The sequence below is a fragment of the Plectropomus leopardus genome, chromosome 5 (genome assembly GCF_008729295.1).
Source record: "Plectropomus leopardus isolate mb chromosome 5, YSFRI_Pleo_2.0, whole genome shotgun sequence".
Taxonomy (NCBI): domain Eukaryota; kingdom Metazoa; phylum Chordata; class Actinopteri; order Perciformes; family Serranidae; genus Plectropomus; species Plectropomus leopardus.
Genome location: NC_056467.1, coordinates 30,816,654 through 30,830,491, shown reverse-complemented (window position 1 = coordinate 30,830,491; position 13,838 = coordinate 30,816,654). Strand labels below are relative to the sequence as shown.

At 42.3% G+C, this 13,838-nt stretch overlaps 1 protein-coding gene across 3 annotated transcripts in view; it reads left to right on the top strand.

The window, feature by feature from the left end:
- LOC121942750 (spectrin beta chain, non-erythrocytic 4-like) overlaps positions 1-13,266 on the top strand; it is a 47,507-nt gene extending 34,241 nt beyond the window's left edge. The window contains exons 14-22 of one of the 3 annotated variants that reach the window (XM_042485994.1): positions 137-333; positions 909-1,948; positions 2,258-2,318; positions 3,058-3,314; positions 6,524-6,651; positions 8,589-8,784; positions 8,943-9,113; positions 10,493-10,535; positions 10,713-13,266. In XM_042485994.1, coding sequence (XP_042341928.1) covers positions 137-333; positions 909-1,948; positions 2,258-2,318; positions 3,058-3,314; positions 6,524-6,651; positions 8,589-8,784; positions 8,943-9,113; positions 10,493-10,535; positions 10,713-11,024 — 2,405 coding nt within the window. In that variant the 3' untranslated portion in view covers positions 11,025-13,266. The remainder of the gene's footprint in view (positions 1-136; positions 334-908; positions 1,949-2,257; positions 2,319-3,057; positions 3,315-6,523; positions 6,652-8,588; positions 8,785-8,942; positions 9,114-10,492; positions 10,536-10,712) is intronic. The other 2 variants (XM_042485995.1, XM_042485993.1) reach the window with 2 other exon arrangements.
- Positions 13,267-13,838: the final 572 nt, after the last annotated feature.

Sequence of the window (13,838 nt, the reverse complement as noted above, 5' to 3'; positions counted from 1 at the left end):
TTCATAAAAAAATACACAGACACACAAACAGAGATAAACATATAAAGTTTAAAAACCTGTAATGTTCAAGGGAAGAATGCAAAATAAAATAACTGACAGGACTTTGCTTTTCACTATTGTTCTTGTCCCTCCTTAGTGTTGGAGGTTCACCAGTTTGCCCAGGAGGCGGTGGTGGCGGAGGCATGGCTGACTGCTCAGGAGCCGTTCATCAACAGCAGTGAGCTGGGTGCGAGTGTAGATGAGGTGGAGCAGCTGATTCGTCGACATGAAGCTTTCCGCAAAGCTGCCGCCACCTGGGAAGAGCGATTCAGCTCACTGCGACGACTCACCACGGTAATATCATCATCATCATTGTTGTTATGTAATTACATACACAGTCTAGTCAGAAATAATGCTAATGGCCCTCACATGCCAGTCACACAGAACACGAATATTACACGGTGAAAAACTAATCCCGGTTTGCAGAACAGAAACAACACAGAGACTCTGTAGTCTGAACCAAGCCTTCAAACTTTATTACCAGAGGGGAACCCAGGGCATTTGGTTTAAGGAGAAAATAACTTACAGTACCTCAAGTTATGAAACTACTGACCTCAGACAGACTGCCAGACACTGCTTTGGGTTCCTAGATCCTAGTAGCTTGTTCTCTGCCACCTCAGATGGCAGGAATCTATTCAAACCTAGTTTTTATGCAAAATATTTGCAGGCAAGAATTTTGCATTTTGAATTTGTTTATTCATCTCTTCTCTGGTGTGTAAAGGACGTGAGTCGAATTTCTTAAATACTAAAATCACTGGCTAAAAGCTAAGGATTTCTAATATGGACAGATATGTTTTCATAAGATACTACTACTTAGTCTATCTCCTAGTCTCAGAGTTTGACAGCTGGTTCTGTTTTTTTGCTTGCAGGTGGAAAAGTTGAAAGCAGAACAAAGTAAACTACCCCCGACCCCCCTGCTGGGTCGTAAAGTCTTCCTGGACCCCCAAGATGCTTCACCCAGTGCATCCACCCTCCCGCGCCTCCCGATCTCCCCCGTCATGAGACAAACCATCTATGAGCAGAATGAAGCCAGCTCTCCTCCCTCGCCCTCACCTGCCACGCCCACACCCTCTCCTTCATCTGTGGCTCGTCGACTGGGGTCGACAGTCGCTAACTACACCCCTGTAATGAATGGCTCCAGCTACCGCCACACCCTGGAGTCGCGGCACAGTAACGTAGTGGGTGTTGCTGCAGGACTAGGCCAGCCTGCACTTTCCTCCATCGCCTCTGTTGCCACAGCCGCCATGCTAGTCTCAGCCAACCAGGTGCGAGAGAGCACTAGTGCAGTGAGAGACCAAGCGACAAAGGCGATGAGTCACCTCCAGCCAGTACAGGCAGCAAGGACACTGGAGGTGAAATCGTCCCCTTATCTACGTCAAGCCAAAATCAAACACATGGATGACGCAGTGACGCCGCTGATTGTGGCCAGTCGTCTGGAGAAAGCGAGGGAGAAGGAGAGGGGAAGAGAGAGAGAGATGATGATGGGAGAGATAGGGACTGAGAGAGCAGAGGTGGCTGTGATGGCTGAGGTGGTGCTCCAGGAGCCGGGCAGGGAGCGCCTGCACAGCGAGCCCACCAGAGGTCCTCGGGGGTCCAGGTCTGACCCGTTGGGCCAAGCTGAGCCCCAGGTCCAGACCCACATGTACCACAGGGACCACAGGATAGAACGGCAGCTGTCCAGCGAGCAGCTGATCCAGGCACGCAGGGATGAGCTGCCTCAGGAGGTGTGGAGGGAACAGGCCGAGAGGCGGGAGAGACGGACTCTTGAAAGACAAACGTCCAGTGAGCAGGAGGGCCACGGAGGCCATGAGGGCCGGCGGAGAGAGAGGGACCGACACAGGCTGGAGAGACAAGAATCCAGTGAGCATGACACCGGGAAAGAGCACTCAGACAGACGCTCAGGAGGAGGGTGAGACTTTGAGTGTGCTGAGGTGTCTTTTCAGTTGTGTTGTCCAGTATGTTATGTAGCACACATAGTGATTAATATTGACACCAGGAGCAGGTTTTACAGCACATGAAAGGTGTATTTTTGGAGTTGTAATTTAGTGTGTATTTCTGTTGAGCCCTAACCCTTTTAAAATATCCGTCATGAATGTAGGGCATTACAGTTATGATTTCAGGATAATTTAGCATCGATATACAGTGGAAAGTTTAGCAGTTTTATCTTCACCCCCTAATGTGAGCTCCAATGTTCTAATTTGTATTTTCTTTTCTACAGAGAAAAGAGATCCACCATGGCAGAAATTGTAGAGCAGCTGCAAGAAAGAGAAGCTGCACAGGTCTGGAGATTTATGTCGTGTGTTTTATCCAAATATAGTGTGCCCCAACACTAAATGGTAGTTCTTTCTCTGTCAGTTTTTTTGGACTAAGTCACTGCACCACTTTTTTGTGATTATTTCTTAAGTTTACACAAAATTGAGTTTTTAAAAATTTTAAACACTCGTGCTTTGTTACGATGCCTTGAGAAGCTATCATCTCCAAAAAACGAATAGCGGCTGACATCACCTCACATCCAAGCAGTTGTTGTCCTTACAAGCAGTAGGCCTGAATAATTAGCAACTATATAGAAAGAAAACTAGGTTATGTAAGGTAAAATACAGTATATGTGAATTGGATGATACTGGCAGTTAAAGGTTTTGTATGCAACTTAGTTCTTGTTATTCGTGACCTCTCTCTCTGAGGCCCTTAAGTAAACTGCATTTATTATCCAGTAGCTTGTGCTCAGGTTCTCGAACTCTGTAGCTGTGAGCGAGCACTTGGGCATCGGTCAAAGCATTGACAATCATGAGACTGTTGTGTTTGACCATCATTATGTTGGTATAATAAAGTAAGATAAATTTCAATGATATTAGATAAGCTGTCAGCAAGAATCACAGGAAGAACAAACATATACATATGCTTTAAATGATGAAAATGGAAAACACATTTACCCATACAAAAGTCTATTAAAAGCATGCAGAGATTATTACATTTAAAACACTAATTCTAACTGACTCCATCTCCCTTCCCCAACCTCAGGCCCGTGGTGAGGTGCCACGCCTGCCTAACGGGTTACCAGAGAAGTCTTCCCGTCTTGACCGGCCGCGAGCTCGGGACAGACCCAAACCACGGCGTCGACCACGACCCAAAGAGCCTGGAGAGACTACACGGCGGTCTAGGTCCGCTCCAGCCCAGAGCAGCCCAGCAGTTCCCCAGCCACCAACACACACTGCACACCATGAGGGCTTCCTTTTCCGCAAGCTGGACATCGAGACCCTTAAGAAGAGTACCAATAGGTGGGTGTTCAGGGTCAGAATGATGAGCATAACATCTGGGCTAGATGATAGAAGTTGTAGAGAAGGAGGATGGAGACTGGTGTCATGACAATCAGACTTCAGATCACTTGATTGATTGATTTGGTACTCTAGAAAGGTTATTGCCATGCTTCTCAGATAGATGGGGGTTACCACAGAAAAAGTAAATCACATACTGCAAAGTTACTTTTCACTTAAAATGTTTCCAACGATACTTTAACATTCCACCTGTTGTTGCTAACACTAAGCTTTCTATTCTTTACTGTCATCGCTGATGATATTAAAATACAATTTGACTTATGATGGCAGCACACGTCATATCTCTGCTGTCTGTTTCTCATGACATCACTGTCCTCTTCATTTATTGATTCACCGGTCATAACACGGGCATGATTCAAGCATGCTAAGCTACCAAGCAAACACACAACGCTGACACTGCGTCTGACATGTTGAATAGATGCATGACTCTCACCAGGGCAGATGACACATGAGGCCTTATTGGTTGGTTCCACTGCGTGGATCAACAAGATATAGGCAATATTCAGCTGCACTTTGGATTTTCTCAGCAGACATACTGTGTGTCTTTAGAAGCATGCATACATGACAGATTACACGTTTAGATTGAAGGAATGAGATGACATCATTTTTAACTTCAGTTTTGTTTATCAAATAAAACAAGAAAAAGTTTGACATTTTGCAGAGTGAAAGTAAAAGGTGTTTTTTCAGTTTCATCAGTTTCTTTTAAAGAATTTGAACACTGACATTCATGACACGTCTTAATTTTTGTGATTGTAATTAAGAGGCAAAGTCCCTCCCTCTCTGGTGGACTACCATTTGACCCTATTTCTAAAAAAAATAAGTGCGGTAGTTAATGGCATGTAGACGAGTAATTTTGAGCAACTCCAGCTGCGGCAACTTTCTGAACAGCTGTTTGTACAACCAGGAAATGCTGACTTGAGAATAATGATAAATGAAAAAATCTATACATAACAAAATGTTTTTTTAGCAAATGTCTTAGTTTCAAAAATATTGTTTAATTAGTAAAATATGACCAAAAATGGTTTTGTAGTGTTGTTTTTGGAAATGAAACACCCTTGTGTGAAGCTGATAGATAAGGGGGCAGGGAATTATGGGATGGACACAGGGGACCGGCAGGACAGGGCAAAAACAAGTTTATGCAAATGGTTGCATATAGTGGGCATGCACCGAAAGACTGTAAAATTACGCAAGTAGACAGACTACACAAGTTGTGTAAGTCATATCTTTTTTTGACAAACGTGTCGATCATGGCACAGATCAAACAGGATCAAAACATTTGTCTCTCAGCATATGAAGGCAAAAACCTTCAACTGCCATTTTTAAAATTACCCAGATGATCAGTGCTGCTTCCACATTGTTGGGCCCGCAGAGCAGGCGCTAGAGACTTCCCCCATCTAACCTGGCTTCTTCCAGTTTAGCACTCTGCTAACTTGAACGGGGATAAAATGATTCAATCATGCAGCTCTTCTTGATTTTCAAAATGTTATCAGACGGAATGGATTAATTCCCAATCGTGAAATAAGTCATTTCACTGGGGTTATGGCCTGTTTTTTTACAATGTAAGTCTATAAGAAAAAGTCTCTTTGTGCCCCATGGCATCATGTAATGGACCTGTACATTGTAATTCCAAGTTTGGCTGTGATGTAAAATGGCTTCAAATCCCAGCACTCTTCCTTAAATTACGTAACAAACATCCTTATTTTAACCCAAACCATGACCTTTTCCTACGGAGAAGTTTTGCAACTATTTCATAACGTTAACCACATTTTCTACTGTGCAACCATTAACAGTCATATGTGTCATTTTGGGAGTAATTGGCAAGCGACCTCCTCTGTCGTTTAGGTACAAGGCAGTGTTGTGAAAAGTAAATGTAGGTTTACCAGACAGTAAAATCACGCTAGAGCTGAAACAGTCCACTGATTGACTGGTTGATTGACAGAAAATTCATCCAAGAGTATCTGATTGCAGTATGCAAGAACCCTCAAGTTCTGCCCGCTGCATTTAAGCCACATCCCCTTCAAGCTACTCCCCACTAGACGCCGCATTAACTGATTCAGAAGATTAATTGTCTAACTAGCATATTGAATCCATCCTGTCAGTCTTTCAGTCTCCCTTTTTGAATGACAAACACAGAGTACCACCGTCTGCTGATTTGGAGAGGTATTTCCTCTCATGCAGGTGTAGAACATCTGTGCTAGTTTGACACTGGCTGTAGCCTTGAGCTGTGTTTAAGTTAAACGTTTTGGTCAAGACCCAGGCGATGTTTGGTGATGCAACAGTTGGCCTTTCTTCGTGTTGGTTTGGTGTGTCTAGACCTTTACATGCATACCGACAAACGTGGTCTACTAGAAGTGGAGGCTCTTTGCCTCTTTATTGGCAGAAACATACAAAGAAGTTACATTATTGAGATCAGTATACAGTGGAAAGGTTTAGCCTTAAAGATGCACTGAAACACCTTTTCAGATCTATAACCAGTTAAGGTGTTGTTTGCTTTCAAAACATAGTCAGAGCTGTTTGAATATAGACATCACAGTGTCTGTCTATTGATAATTTATACTACACAAATATTATATTAATCTATTAAAATCCATTATGGCCATTTTTCTACAACTGTGCTGCAACTGTTGTTTATGAAGTGGCACGGCAAGTTATGATCCTGTTTAGTTTCCTTTAACCTAATAAAGACAAAAACCCATGCATAAATCTAAACATTAAAGTATTTCACTGATAGAGGCACCAGCAGACTCTAATACTCACATATCAGGATGGAGATCTGATTATTTGATGTATGTCATCTCTGATCATCAGGATTAGAACGTGAAAACAACAGTTGCATAAATAATAACGGCAACCTGCAGACATCTCACCGCGTGTGAAAACATCATGCATGATGCTTTCAATGCCTCCAGATCAAACACAAGCACACAGGATAAAGCACAACAGAAATGGTTGACTGGCTAGCAGACTGGCTGGCTGGTGAATGCTGTGTAAGTGGAGGTTAACAGAGCTATTGGCGCACACATGCCTTGTGCCCAGTCACTTAGTCTGCACACAACACATACACACACACACTACTTGGCCTCCATAGATGACCACCCTGCTTCCTCCAGAGAGACACCAACGGCAAAGTCTTTCTCTGCACTGTCCTCTAGTGGCTGGGCTGACCACGCACAGCTAACAGCTCATCCCCTTCCAGCTATGGATGAGTCCCACTCACGTGCCCACTCAAGGCAATGGATGAATGTCCCCTATGTACATGCCCTGTTATGTACATGGCAAGGTAAAGCATAATCCTGAATGGCTTTAATCTGGACAAGTGTGAATCTCCAAACAGCTCCTCGTTTGGCTTATTGTGTGCTTAATTTTTGCTGATTGGAGGAGAGGATCTGTAGGGGGCGGGCCCTTAGACCTTTCTTCTCCAATCACTACTGAGAAAGAGAGTACACAGTTAGCCTGAGAGTAAGCATTGAGGTTCAACCTGTCACTGTTACATAGCTCCACAACGTGGCACTGAGTATGTTTATGTGCACATTAATATTCTGGTATTATTCAGGATAACCAAGTGGTCCTTAAAGGATACGGTGCATGTGAATGGTGTGTACTACTTACATTGATTAACTGAATTAAAACCTGACTGCATATCATGGTATAAAAACCTATCAGTCACTAGTTTCATGTTTACGTTTAACACCACTTTTGGCTTAGAGCTGTTATTCCTCATTTTCTAATCGAGGGATTCTTTCATGAAAAGCTGAAACAAAAATGTTGCTGAGGTTTTTTCTATTCTGAGAGAAATGAATGTCCACATCAAACCAAGCAGTGGTGGTAGAAGTACTTAAGCAGTAATGCCACAGTGTTGAAAATAGCAGTACTATGTTACAACTAAAGTCCTGCATTTAAAATGTTAGTAAAGTAAAAGTGATGTTGGCATCAAGATGTATTCTGAAGTCCAGTACGAAGGATTTAGGGGGATATATTGGAAGAAATGGATTAGAAAATAATATGTATGTTTTCTGTAGTATACCATCACCAGAAAATAAGAATTGTTGTGTTTTCATTACCTAAGAGTTAATGAAGTTTACATAGGGAGCTGGTCTTCATCCACGGAGTCCACCATGTTTCTACAGAATCCCAGATCAGACAAACCAAACATTGGCTCTAAATAGGGCCTTTTGCATTTTTGCATCTGCATAACAGACTCTCCGTGATGAGCCGAACAGTGTTGGAAAAGCAGTCTTAAATGTTAAACTGCTTTCTTCAGTGATTTTACCGGATGAATCACTGGGTCCATTTGTTCTGGAAAGAAAGCGACTTCTATGGATAATTCTGCTCCTGTTGAAACCTCCCAGATATTTGGATCTTAAGTTATCGGAGAGAAAAAGGTGAGCACACATCAGCTGCCCATCTCCAATGAGCCAAACTGTGTCAGAGAAACACTGGTTTGCAACTTGAAATTGCTTTATTCAGTGTTTATTTCAGTTTAAATCACCTTGTCTGTTTGTTTTGGAGAGAAGAGACCTCTATAGGTAATTCAGCTACTGGTAAAAACAGTGAAATTTAAAAGAATCCTAACTGAGAGGTCACGCTTGGAACGTGGGAGGAGTTTTACAATATGCAATCCACACTGCTAGATGCCACTAAGTCCTACACACTGCTCCTTTAAACTAAAAGTACTCATGATGTGGAACACACTGCATACAGTACACTAACAGTACCAATGAACAGAGTTGAACTATTAGTTCAATACAGTATGATGATATGGTTCTTAAAGGCCCTATGTTTACAATTAGACAATTTCTGACATTGGTGTCTCCTAGTTGGCATAACAAAAGACACAATCCCCAAACACAAAGCATTATTATTGATTTTTTTTTCTTTAACTTCTTTCAGATTTAATGATAATACCAGCAATGTAAATACCTTATTATCACATGCACCGCTGGTCTTCTCCAGTCAAACTTTCCATTATTAGTTTACAGAAGTGTTTAAAATCTGGAAGTTAAGTTGCACACAGACAGCTTGCTCTGAATAATACCGATAATTGGGTGTAAGCTTATTAGTTGGAATGCTGTGTGCATGTAAACACGCTTAAAGTGGGAAAAGAAGCATGACTGTGATATTAGGTTGTTTTGCTGCCAAAATGCCATTTAACCAAACTCTCTTTCTTTTCTCCACTCTTCCCTCGGTGCTCTGGCTGCTCCTCTCGTCTCCTCCAAGGTAAGTCATATATGAGCCCCACACACACAAACACACAGACTGTACATAGCCTCCCTTTCCCATCCCTCCATCCCCCACCTCCTCCGTCCGTCCGTCTGTCTGCCTGTCTGTTCGTCTGTGTTTGTTCAGCAGTGTGTTTCCTCCTCCCTTCTTGGCGCCGGTCCATCCCGCCTACCTACCTGTCTGCTCTGGTCAGGTGAGTGGGGTGTTAGCTTAGCGAGAGCGACTCTGCAGCTCCACCTGACTCCTCCCGTCTCCCCCCAACCACCACCTTCCCCGTACTCTTTCCCTCCACCTCCCCCCACCTCCACCACACTCCCTCCCCTCACCCCCTCCTGCCTTCCCACACCACAGCAGGTCATGGGTCAACCTATACTGCGTGCTGAACAAAGGGGAGATGGGTTTCTACAAGGATGCGAAGAACACCGCCACACCGTACAACAATGAGCCGCTGCTCAACCTCTCCCACTGCCACTGCGATGTCACCAATGGCTACAAGAAGAAGAAGAACGTATTCACACTCAAGTGAGGGGCTGTTTTCATACTTGTATTTACTGTTTTGTCATTGTAGTTTTTAATCAAAGGCACAGGTGTGATTTTTTTGCAGAACTGGGTTAGACTCCATCTGCATTCTTTTACGTTTTTTTTTTTTTTTTTTTCAAATGGACTCACTCACTCAACCACTCACAAAAAGCAGTGGCCTAGGTTCTAGCACTGATAAAAATAACTGAAAGGGTTATTTGCAGGCTTGTCAAGCAATTAAAAAAATAATCTAGTTAATTACACGTACCTGTGATTAATTCGTCTAAATTAATCGCATACATTGATTTTTGCTGCAAAAGTATTTTTTAAAAAATCAATTCACATTTAGAAGCACAAATTTCACTCATTTATGAAGTTATACAGGCCCCTGCATTGTAACAACACAGTTCTACAAATATTTCAAAATAAAATGCTTTTTGTCAACAACTGATGGGATTCTGTCAGCAGAGACGCTGGACTTTTATTTTGAAACAGAAGCAGGGAAGTTTGACTAGGACAGACCTGTTTGCATTTCCTCATCTCTGTGACAGAGAGAGACTTTTAAAGAGAAGTAAAAGGTGGTATAGAGTCAATTGATTAACAGAGCACCATTTTCATTGTCTATTTATGCTGACAGTCATGCGGCACGCGGAAAAAATCAGTGAGCCACCGTTTCTCTAGAATGTGCCACGACTGTAGCTCGGACCTCTGGGTTCGCTGCAAAATGCTTTGCTATGACCTGATATTTCAGGCTTAAAGTACTCCAATGGTACAAAAAATCATGTTACAAAGCCACTGTGGCCTTCAATGAGGCACCGGGTCAAATGCGTAATAATATTCAATATTCAACAATATTCAATAATAATATTCTGACGCTAAAACAATTGTACTTCGACTTTAGAAAATCCAAACAGTGGAAATTTGACTGTTTGGCTTTGAATACAAAGGAACACAAAGAGGAAGGTATAAACATGCATTTTTGCTAAATAAAGCATAGACTGTTATGAGGGTTAGCGAGGCAGATTAATGAAACACCTAACATAAAGTTTAAGACAGGGTATGGTCCACTTCAGGAGTTTATGAAATCACTCTACAAGGTTTTTTCCTGACATGATTATGGGACATATGTTCCACTTCATTGCATTTACGATTACATGTAAGGATATCTTGTTTGTAGTCTTATATTTCAAATTGTGTGTGAATAGTTTGTTTCCTCCAATTTTATGGGGGTGACAAATTAAATTGCTGGAGTATCCCTTTAATCGCAAATACTATATAAGCTAGGTCCTACACTTCACAAAAAAAAAAATCTCCTAAAGCTAGCCACCAATATGTTTAACACTACACTATTTCTAAGTTCAGTTTCTCTCCTTTTATTGCAGAACGAAGGACGGCAGTGAGTTTTTATTTCATGCAAAAGATGAGGTGAGAAATTGCTTTTCTAACTACATCTCAAAGAAGCTTTATTTCATTAGTCACATAATGTAAAATTTCTTCGCACTGAAAAGCTGAAGTTGTGTGACACTCATATCAGTGACAAACAGAAACATAAACAGTAAAGGACCAACCACCTGACATCTGCGATCTTTCTCTCCCTCGCAGGATGACCTCAAAGCGTGGGTGACCAACATCACCACTAGTATCACGGAGCACGAGGAGATTGCCAAATGGGGTCAGCCCCAACCAACTACCTCATCCACCGACGAGGGCACACGCAGAGACGGCAGCAAGGCGGATAACAGGTCAGAGCGAGGCGGTGAGCGCTCGGACCGGGCCGAGCGAATTGAGCGGGCCGATAAGGAGAAGGAGAAAGAGAAAGAAAAGGAGAGGGAGAGAGGCGAACGGTCAGAGAGGTCAGATCGGGGCGGGAAGTCGGACGCGAAGCGCTCTGAAAAGTCTGGTAAGAAAAAGTGAGCCGTGTGACGGATTGGTCGGGATTGAATCGTATGAACTCCGGATAGGAGGCGGGGCTGTAGACCTGTAGTGAACGCCCCCCTCCTTCTCTCCGCCTCCAACACTGTCAACAAAGCGGTTGTGTTTGGATGGAAAGTGACACACAGGACAGAAGGACTGACCCAGGCTCACTCATAGGATGGATTTTGGAGCAGGAGACATCTTTCTCTCTCTCTCTATCTCTCTCTCCCTCTCTATCTATCTCTCTCTGTCTGTCTCTCTCTCTTCTTCTGTGTCTCTGTGAGAACACACAGAGTCACTGATGCTCCGCCTATGCCCCCCCCAGTGGCTGTTTCAGAGAACTGCAGAGGGAGTTTGGTGCTGCTGAACCCCAGGAAGCGTTAACGTGAGAGAGACGGGACACGTTAACTCAGAGGCTGTTACTGATTGCTGGTAGTGCGACAAAACGTAGCTCATTCTGTCCCATGTTTGTTTTTTTCTATGAGATGAGCTGTACCTGTATGTATTTCTTGTCCGTCTGTCCTATCTACTGTATCTATCTGTCTGTCTGTAAGTTGAGACATCCTACATTATGTCTTATTACTCCTCAGAAATCGAAAGAGAATGAAATTATGCCAAAATGTTTTACAGAAGTACAAACTTAGAGACATTTTTTGTTAACTGTTTTCTCCACGTTGTCCGATCTGTCTCGAGGTCTGACCATGTAGAAAATGTGGAAGTGACACAGCTTTTACTTTGATACCAAACAGCACTGAAACCACATTCATCTAAACGCACCGTCAGTGAGTCAACACTGATAAACAGCTACAGTACTGTGCTGATTCAAGGAAGCCGGAAAGATGATGATTTAAGACAAGAGAAGAGTAGATGGCCGACCAGAGGGATTAACTTCAAAACAGTCAGGAAAATAAGAAATATGGAAAGCAGAAATGCATTCTTCCTCAGAAAGTCAGAGAAATGCATCAAAAGGCTTAAAATCCTGGAAAAAGATCATCCCAAAAATTTAATAAAATCCACCCACAAAGAGCAAACAGAGCAGCTTCTCTTCATTTTTAAAGGATTTATTTAGGATTAAAGCGTATATTTGTTAAGATTGCTGCATACACAGAACATGTGACATAAAGACTGCACAACAGTCTGGTCACTGCAGCCACTTGGGCTCCAAAGTCTAATTCATTAAAAAAAAAAAACACCACCAACAAAAAACGAACAGTTCTTGGATCAGGAATTAGAAAGAGATAAAAACTCAATCTGATAGAAGACTGTGGCACCAAGGGGCCTCATTTGTTAAAAAATGGTCTAATTTTTCTCTAATTAGGTGGTGTGTAAGATTTTGGGGGGATTTAATGGTGAACATCACAGCTTACAACCAGCTTCTCCCAGTTAGAATTCCTTCTGTGTTTATTGTTGAGGAGGTTTTTACCGAGAGCCGAATCCTTCGCAGAGGTCTTTTTCTCCCCAAAACAAACATAACAGGTGATTAAAACAAGGGAAAAAACACTGACTAAAGCAGTTTAACATTTAAAAATCAGTATTTATGACACTGTTGGCTAATTGCAGAGGGGCTGCTGATTACAGTGGCCAAGGCAAAAACATGAATCACCCTATTTAGAGTTAGTGTTTTGTTTGTCCTTTCTGGGCTACTGTAGAAACATAGCTCTATGTAGATATTGACAGCTCAATCAATTTAAGCTGATTATACACAAAATAAACATACTTATGTTATCATATTCCATTTCTGCCAGTGTATGGGGGGATATGTGGGGGATACACAGTTGGTGAAATTTATTTCAACCTTCTGATTTGAGCATCGGGATCAGTTTTTCTTCAGTTACATGTTTGGCTTTTTCCCCTAAGCACAAAATCTGCACCTGGTATATTTTTAATGAATGAGGCCTCATCTACTCTTTTATTCTCTTATAACATCAAACTACTCGCTGGATATTCTCTTTGATTTATTCGCACAAATCTGTGGCATCTTTTTTCTTAATACACAGTTTAAACTATCTTGTTTTTTTGTGTGAGTGTGTTTGGTGCGTGTGCGTGCGCGTGTGCATTGCTGCTCTCCGCTCCCAGGGTCTCCATAGCTCTCAGGTTATTTATGTTAGTGTGTGCTTACCGTGTGCTTCATGTGTTCATATGTTTGTCCCCTCAGACACCACCTCAGTCTTCCAGACACGTCCGATCCACAACACACACACAGAGACACACACACACACACACACACACACACACACACACAGACACACACACACACAGAAGAATATAACTCAGCTGTTTTAAAATGTAAAAGTCTATTAACGTGTTCCAGAGTGTAAAAGGTCATCATCCCATCAGTGTAGAACAAGACAAGAATGAATGAATGAGTGAATGAATGAGCCGCCAGGTTATCAGACTGACCAAATATTTTAAAAGTGGGGTTGAACAGTGTGTAAGTTGTCAGATTGCATGTTTTGCTTGGAGAGAAATCACTCGCTCGTCTTTGCAGCCCGCTGACTCGGCATCCACGCCTCAGTTTAAGTTACAATTCCTGTAATATCACCACAAAGCCATAAACAAGACAGAAAAACAAGGGCAAAAAAAGGAAGCACAGAATTGTCAAAAGCCAATAAATGTGTAAATGCAGCCGGGGAATTGTGGGATTTACAAGCTGTCGAGGCTGATGGGCAAACTAACGTTGCTTTCCTGCTGTGGCAAGAGCATCCTGGTTAAGATAGTATTTCAAATCCTTTTTAAAATCCTTTTTTTAAAATCACAGCTACTCATTTAAAACCTTCATTTTAGTTCTGGTGAATTGGATTTTTTTCAGTTGAA